We start from the raw sequence: 8,646 nt of genomic DNA, 5'->3' as shown, positions 1-8,646 counted from the left end.
ACACACACACACACATGTCTAATTATTTTTTTGAACAAATGATTTATTGTTAGACAAAATTGCAGAAGTTGCAGAACTTGGAATACCAAAAACATGTAAGACTGTAATGTAAGATTTTAACGGAGTTAAAATTGAATTATTTTTTTATGAATATTCTCTAAGTTTGTTGTTCATTTTTTCACAAGTCGTTTTTAATGCAAAATCAATTAATTTTTGCAATTTTTTGTTAAGAAAATAAACAATTGTAGTAATTTTCATTTATTTAATTTGAACATTTTCTTAATTTTTCTATGTAGTCAAATAATTTTAACCTAACATGTTTATACATATATATATACATAACAAATAATATTTTAAAGCACAATTGACACAAGGAATAACGATAAAACACTTTGACTAATAAGTATTATGAGTTATCGTTGTTTGTTGAAAGATCATTTTTCTATTTCAAAAATAAATCATCTATTTCGTAGCTCCAGAGGTTTTTGCTTATCCATTTTTAACCATGTTCGATATTTGTACGAATTTTTTTACCAATCAGTTGATATTATTATCATTATTATTTTTTTTCTCTTAAATTTTTATTATTAATTTTTAATTGAATATTCCATCAACTGGTTATGTGTATAATTTGCGATGTAAGAGACAAAGTTTACAGTTTATTATACAATCTGGCATGCTTTAGGTAGTGCAACATATAATAAATTTAACGTCCTTTAAATTGTCGAGTCAAATTATGCAAGAAGTTACCGAATCATAAAATCATTTCAAATTGAGTAAATTAAGTTTGAGAATTTTCATTTAAAACAAACCCAAACATAGCATCTTTATTTTATACAGTTTACAGTATTTTTCAGTGGTTTATTTAATAATGTAAAATATAAAATTAATTTTTTATACAAATTTTAATAAAAACAACCCTAAAATAGAATTATAGTTTGTTTTAAATAATTGTACAGTATCAAAGTTGTTTTAGGGATTCGCAATTTTTGTTAAAACAAAGATCGCAATATTATTATTATTATTATTATTATTATTATTATTATTATTATTTGTACAGTATCAAAGTTGTTTTAGGGATTCGCAATTTTTGCTAAAATAAAGATCGCAATATTATTATTATCATAATTTTTATTTTTTTTTATTAAATTTTGCTTATTTTTTTTTTTGCTTATCGTAAGTTGATTTATAAATATTTTTGGTTTTATGAAATGTTATTATTATTATTATTGTTATTATTGTTATTATAAGTTAAAATAATATACAATTTTTCTGTTTTTTGATAGTAGTATTGTAATGATCGTAGATATCGTCAGACGAATCTCGGGTAAATTTGAAAACGCAGAATATCCTCGCATAACGGATTCCGTTTACCCATCAAGTTCGTTATAGGAGTGCATCTATATGGATCAGTGAGTATCGTCCATGAATAGAATCATTGAAACCGAGCGTTCTAATCTAACAATTGTTGAAACGTGAATTTCTGAGGTTTCATTGCATTAAAATAGACTTTCGTTGAATATGAAGTGGCCTGTTCGAGTTATGATTAAATAAAGAGTTATAATAGTTCAATAAACTTAACCCTAAGTTAGGACTAAATTAGGTATTTAATAAATAGGTCCTCCTATAAGAAAAAAAGTTATATTTTAATATAAAATTTCATTTTACATATTAAATATTGTAATTATTATTATTAGATAATATTAGAGATTATTTTAATAGTAATATCATTCTAATAACATTATACTATTTCATTTATTATTTCGATTAAGAAAATGGTTATTACGATGGAACGAAATTTTATACGTATTTAATTATTAACTAAATTTTGATCTCCTCTTCTATTTCCGATAAAATAAATAGTACAATGAACTGTATTCTTTAATGTGAGTTCTAATTAATGGTCGCTTGATCAAACGACAGTATATGCGTGTGTGTGTGTATAAATGATTGTTGCCATAACAAATATCTCGAAACACGATTTTCAGATTTCGCACGAAATCTCGATTCTACTTTTACTTCTGGGAAATTAAATTCGACCTATTTGAATGAAATAATATTTTTCTATATTTAAATCTAATATATATATATATATATAATTCAAATTATAATGAATAAATATTATTCGGAATAATCCTACGCAAAGAAATAAAGTTATATATCAATTAAGGATATTTTTGCAACGAGTTGCACACACATTCTAGAGTGGTGTAATTAACCCCGTGAAATGATATAATCAAATAATAATTGCATTCCTACCATTTGATTACACACACACATACAAACATTAATATTATTTCAGAAAATAAAGTTATATTTTATAAATATTACCTCTCGTTATTTAACATCGACCGATGGTTAACGAATTTATCGAATAAACATATCCCTTAACAAACAAAGAAGAAAGAAAGACAAAAAAAAATAACAATCCACGATAAAACAGGAGAGAAAATCCTTGAAAAAGGATTCAGTTCAATGAAATATGGATAGCACTAAATCATTTAGGAAAGTAATATTTCGTTAGTAACATTTCGAACGTACACACACACACACGTACACATATACAGAGACTTACACATACATATTAACACGAATTGATTAGGGAAAAGGTCCTGGTAGAGTCCAGTGAAGAGAAAAGATAGAAGCACAGCAACAAGAGGTACAGCTCGGCTGGTAGGCTTCCTTTGGAACTTGAATTCTCCGTTTTCACCACCGGCAGCACCAGTACCAACACCAGTACCAGTACCAGCACCAGTTACTACCACCATCTCTACCACTAACACAGTAACACTAGAGTACCACACAAGCATACAACATAACCAGTAGAGCAACCGTCATAGTCCGTAGATTTTCCACGTTCTCTTCCTGAGTGGGGGAAAGGACAACGAGTGTTTGTCTGTGTGTTTGAGATTGGATAAATGTGTTGGGGTGTACATGTTCATATTTCTTGCGGAAAGTCCAACAGCGCCAGAGAGAGAGAGAGAGAGAGAGAGAAGGGGTGGGGGTGTAAAAGGTTGTGCGTGTGTGGGGTATCGTTTGGTTCGATACGAGCGTGCGAGCGGCAAACGAGTCGGCTGTTCGCGGACAGTGCCGCCACAGCTCTCGAAAGAGACGCCCGTGATTTTGCACCCCCGCTCGAAGCAGAATCTACCGGACTATACGACGAGGGTGCACCACGGCTCTCTTCTTCTACCCGTCTATCTCTTTCTTTTTCTTCTTTTTTTTTCTCCTTCTCCTTCTTCTTCTTCTATTTCTTCTCTTCCTCTATTCTTCTTTCCTTCCTTTATTTCTATCATTCTCTCTCTCTCTCTCTCTCAAATTACCTCCAACCCTTTACCCACGTTTACCCTTCACCGTTCAACCCTTAACATTTGTCCTTATTTTATTCTTAATATTCTTATTTTTATATTTTCCTCATTCTCATCTTCCTCCTTCTCTTGTTGCTTTTTATTTTTCTTCTTATTCTTCCATTATATTTTTCTTTTCTTCGTTATATTATTATTATTTTTTTATTCAACCCCATGCCCTTTTTTCCCTTCCCTTGACGTCCTCCTTGTGAAAACTTTCTTTCTATTGTGGAAAAACGAGCTCGTAACGTGCGTTTTTATACCGCTGATACATTAAACGTACACGTACAAATTCGCGAGTGCATTTTCAAGGGAATTTATTAAAGGAGTGAAAGAAAAGGAGGAAGAAAACAAGTGGAGAAGAAGGTGCACGAGTAATAAATAAAAGAAGAGTAGTAGAAGGAGGAAAAGGAAGAGGAAGAGGAAGAGGAAGAGGAAAAGGAAAAGGAAAAGGAAAAGGAAAAAAAGGAACAACACTTAGCAAGCCTCCCAATATTTTTGTGATTGTGAGATGGTGTTCGTGAACGTGCAGATGTTAGTTGCTACCCTCTGGTTGGTGATGTTCGTGGACCTTTCGTCGAAAATTTTCTAAAACGAGTTCTCTCTCTTTCTTTCTCTCTCTCTCTCCCATTCTTTTTCTCATATTGTTTCTTTGATCTCTATTTTATTTATATAGACAGATTCGATTTAGCGCGGGTTTTATGAATTAGAATAAACCCCTATGCGTCATTGGCATTTCATTCCTTTATTCGTTTCGTTGCATACACACACACAGACAAACATAGAGTTACAGAACGTATCTCACAATCAGTTCCGCGTGCATTGTGTGCATGCGTGCGTGTATGTATATATATATATATATATATATATATATATTTGTTTTTTAATTTTTTTTTTTAAATATAAACGACGACAATTACAACCCCTTTAAATTAACATAATTGAAGAATAAAAACAAATGTGTAAAGAGAACATTGCTCCAGCATTGGTACAGAGGCCAATGACTCCTACAAGGGCGTAACGCCCCCACGTCGATAAAATTTTCGTTCAAACTCTCTTTTCCAAGGATTCGATATTCATCTTATTGAAAAAATAATCATTCTTATCATTATTGTCATAATCATCATTATTATTATCATCATCGTCATCATCATTATCATCATCATCATCATCATCATCATCAGCAGCAGCAGCAGCAGCAGCATCATTATCATCATAATACGTGAACACATAAGCGCGAGTTATCTTTGCACTCGACAGGATGTTGAATCGCCGATAAACTGAAGGGAGGATAGAATATGATGTTAGGAAGGGTCAGGGTGATCGACCCGTAAAGCCAACCACCTGACACAAACGCACACACATATAAAATACTTTCTCAGTGTCTCTCTTTCTCTTTATTTCTCCCTTTTTCTTACTGTCTTTTTCTCATTCCTTTATCAACAGGAAATATGTCACGAATTGGTGTCTACCTAACTTGGAACTATTCCAAAATACAGAAAGGAAGACAGAGAGAGAGAGAGAGAGAGAGAGAGAGAGAGAGAGAGAGAAAGAGAAGTATTTACAAGCGGTTCCCTCTGTTTTCATGGCTTTCGTGAATCCCGATGAACGTTTCTCGCAAGTAATTCTAATATCCTTCCAACTACTACCGCAAAACACGACTTCCTCGCTTGACTTCCTATTTGATCCATGACGTTCCAACCTATCCAAACTAAGACCTACAACCCCAGTAATCAGCCTATCATTTCTCAACCCTCAACCCCGAGGTCTTTGACAAAGAACAAGACTTCCATCAAGTTCACACTTTGGATAGATTAGTCAACGATTCGTCGTCTCGGATAGCTTGACGAAAGACTTCCCTAAGCTAATGTAATATTTGTCTTAGCAATTTGGAGTACGATTTATGAGGTTTAAAGGATCATATTTGATAACATTAGGTAGATTTTGTGTTGAGATTAGAATTATGATTATTAAGAGTTTCTTTAATCGATTTTGTAGATTTGAAAGATAAGAAAGGAATGGGGAGAGGGAAGAGAGAACTTCGATTGGAGGATTAAATTGAGAATAATTTGTTTTTATTTTTCAAAAAAAAAATAGGAAATTAATAGGAATGAGATAGTATTGTATTAAAAACAAAAGAAAAAAGAGGAAAACTAAATAAAATTAAAAGAAAAAGAGAACGAAAACAACGGACGTTTTTCTTAGCAATGAAGAAGAACAGTTACGAGTTGACAAATGCCGGCGGTATGATTCGTCGGGAAAATATCGATGATGAGTTCTTGCCTTTGGTTGTACGAGGAGAAGGTTACGATCGTTATTAACGAAGAAGAGAGAGAGGAGAGAAATAGAAGAGATCAAAGAAGGATAGGAAGAAGGAGAATAAGGAGGAAAGAAAAGAGAAAGAGAAAGAAGAGGAATAAAAATAACAAGGTGATATCGATAGGATCATCCGAGATGAAAGGTACAAGGTGATGAATAAAGAGCAGAGGTCCCAATGATATCTTGGCGAGGTGGAAGCGAGGGGTGTAAAGGTCCACCCAGTAGTCCGCTGAGTAGCGGTTCCGAGGACAACGGATTCGTTAATCGTCCTCGGGTGGCGGGTCTCTACGTGAAGAATCTTAGCAGAGAAGAACTGGATAGTTTGGCGGAAGAAGGAATTTATGGACCAAAGGGAGACCCAAACGAGAGAAGAAGGAACGGTGGTAGTCAAAGAAGTTTGAATCTTCCCGGTCCGAGTCGAGAGTTTGAAGGACATCATCGTTATCCTGTTGCAACATCGAGAACACCTCAACCACCCAGAAGATCGGCTATTGGTGTTAGATACAATGAAGCCGAAAGAAGACTCGATCATCATGGTTCCGTGCCGATCGAAAGAGTTTGGTCTCGACGTGGTTTCAACGGGGGTTCGAGGCACAACTCCCCTGTCCGCGAATCCTTCGGATCAGTCGACAGTTGGAAGTCGCCTCTTGCCAGACGAAGAATCGGCAATTCGCCAAGAGGAAGTTCCGTGGATTTACGAGTATCGAAGGATTCCACGAGATCCTCCAGTTCACGTAATACGGATTTTGCGTTTGAAAGGAGCCGTTCGAGGAGTCCCGAGGAACCACCAGTTCCACCACCGAGAAGAACGCGTACGAGATCGGACGATCAGGGTGAAGGGGAGTCGCCGAAGAAACAACCAGCAAGACGCTCGCCACCTCCATACGCGGGTTTGAGTCCACCCGAGTATACGCTTTACGACGAATATGATTACGAGGATAGCCTGTCCAGGCTATTTCCAAGATGCGCTACCACGAGACCCTACGCCGAGAGTCCTCAGTACGATAAATCACAGATAACGAAGAATTCCGATCGAGACATTTCTGGAGTAACGGAGACTGAATTAAAACAATCTACGACGAAGGATATTGTCAATGATAAAAAAGAAGATTCTAACCAAGTCGATAAGATGTGTGACAAAACTAGTCCGATTTCGAGGGAGGATGATAGTAGGAAGGATTCACCGCCGAAAAAATTATCGAGAGTTCAGGATAGTACGAGATTGCGTCCACCGTTGGTTGGGACCGCTGGTACCTCGGCAGATTCTGGTACTGGTGATACCGGAAGTGCCGAGATTCAAGCGGACACTATGGGAACACCAAGAGAAAGTTCGACCATAGCCCTCGATACGATTGTCGTTAATATCGAAGGCAAATCACCTGGCTCGAAGACACCCGGCAAGGCTGCCAAACAAATGGTCAAACCTTTTACCAAAGAAAGCCTGGACAGGATAGAAAATCGTACGGTACAGTTGGTCAGAGATTATGGATTTCAACCGAAAAGGAAGATGTCTGTAGAAGATGGTGCCGTTTTGCCAATGAAATTCGAACCTTTCCCGACCGAACTTTATGGCAGACCACTCGAAGAAATCGATAACTTTATATACGACGAGGTAAGCTCGACTGATATTTTTTAATATTCTTCTTTTTCTTTTTCTTTTATATTTAATTGTATCAAAACTTCATTATCAAACTTAATTAGGTCGGTATAATAATAATGATAAAAAAGTAACTTTGTTTCTTTCTCTCTTTAATGATACTTAAAATGAACGTCATTATAGTTAAAACCTAAATATCATAGTAATGAATGGTGCGAGAATAACCACGCAATCGTTTAAAACTTTACTACACAAATACATTAAGTCGGTTAAAACTAAATTTAATAGTTTAAAGAGCAAAAGATAAAGAGATAAGGAGAATTTGCATTAAGTATAGTTTACTTTAGTGACGATCTCTTCGAAAGGATTAGTTGCATAAAATCCCGTTTTCGATGAAACTATCTCCCCCAATTTTCTTTCTCCCCTTTCCCTCTTTTCTTCTCTCTTTCTTTCTTTTCGTTATCCGTTGCTTCTCTCTTTGACAACACGATTCCACCTTGTTTCGCGTTTATCCTTAACGCTACTTGTTTTCTCCTAACTAAAATGTTGCATGTGAAATTGGTATTAAACTTGTGTTCGGAATTTCTCCGGAAATGACGACATTATTCTATATATCAAACACGAAATAATAATATCGATATTTTATTCCGTCTTCTTATATTACAATACTGACGTGTGTTATTTATCGTGCACGATATTTTTCATCTAATCAAAGAAAAATAATATATTTGACGATTAATAATCATAAACGAATCAATTCGACGTGATAAATCTTATTCTAATGTTAAAATATTATGAACATTTATTAAAAATTTAAACAATTGATTTTTTTCACGAGAAAATATTAGTTAATCAAATATTAGAATATATCATGAATATTTATTAGAAATTTAAACAAAGAAATTTGAAATATTCTATTCTTCAACATAGATAAACAAAATAATAATTTGACACTTTTCTTGTATCGATTAAGAATTTAATTATTTAATTGGGCAAACAAAATGTGTGTTAAAATATTTAACACGAACTAAAAGGTTATAAATTAACAGTAAATTAAAAATAAATATCAAATTCACAAATTGTGTTAGCTTTATCTATGATCTACAAATTGATTTGTAGATCATAGTTACTCGATCATATTTAAGTTAAAGTTGACACTTTGGAGTGGCCCTTGAGTGTAAGGTTTTGTTATTTATTACAATCGAATAGTCGGGCAGATATAGATGAGAGAAATGTGCGGGTTCACGTTTTAATACCATCTTTCTCTCTCTCTCTCTCTCTCTCTCTCTCTCTTTCTGTAGAACGGTATAGGCTCACAATGCGGAGGCACCCTTACGTCACGGTAAATGCAAACAGTGTTGCGGAACCTTGCGTGAAAAGAGC

General features: G+C 34.5%; 1 protein-coding gene and 1 long non-coding RNA gene across 6 annotated transcripts in view; one reads left to right on the top strand and one right to left on the bottom strand.

Moving 5' to 3' along the window:
• Nucleotides 1-578: 578 nt before the first annotated feature.
• Nucleotides 579-2,825, bottom strand: LOC149030803 (uncharacterized). The gene is made up of 2 exons (XR_016178300.1): nt 2,332-2,825; nt 579-1,624 (listed from the first exon to the last, which is right to left on the bottom strand). It is a non-coding gene; the product is annotated as an uncharacterized LOC149030803 (long non-coding RNA).
• Nucleotides 2,826-2,934: 109 nt separating this feature from the next.
• LOC107065531 (Na channel protein 60E) overlaps nt 2,935-8,646 on the top strand; it is a 79,292-nt gene continuing 73,580 nt past the window's right edge. Inside the window, exons 1-2 of one of the 5 annotated variants that reach the window (XM_015319314.2) lie at nt 2,935-3,899; nt 5,445-7,278. In XM_015319314.2, coding sequence (XP_015174800.1) covers nt 5,842-7,278 — 1,437 coding nt within the window. In that variant the 5' untranslated portion in view covers nt 2,935-3,899; nt 5,445-5,841. Of the gene's footprint in view, nt 3,909-5,432; nt 7,279-8,646 lie in introns of those variants that run through there. The other 4 variants (XM_089177527.1, XM_015319312.2, XM_015319313.2 and 1 more) reach the window with 4 other exon arrangements.

The sequence above is a fragment of the Polistes dominula genome, unplaced genomic scaffold (assembly GCF_049000335.1).
Source record: "Polistes dominula isolate Pdom_NZ unplaced genomic scaffold, Pdom_raw_medaka contig_24, whole genome shotgun sequence".
Taxonomy (NCBI): Eukaryota; Metazoa; Arthropoda; class Insecta; order Hymenoptera; family Vespidae; genus Polistes; species Polistes dominula.
Note: the sequence above shows the minus strand (reverse complement) of the source record. Positions and strands in the feature narration are given on the sequence as shown.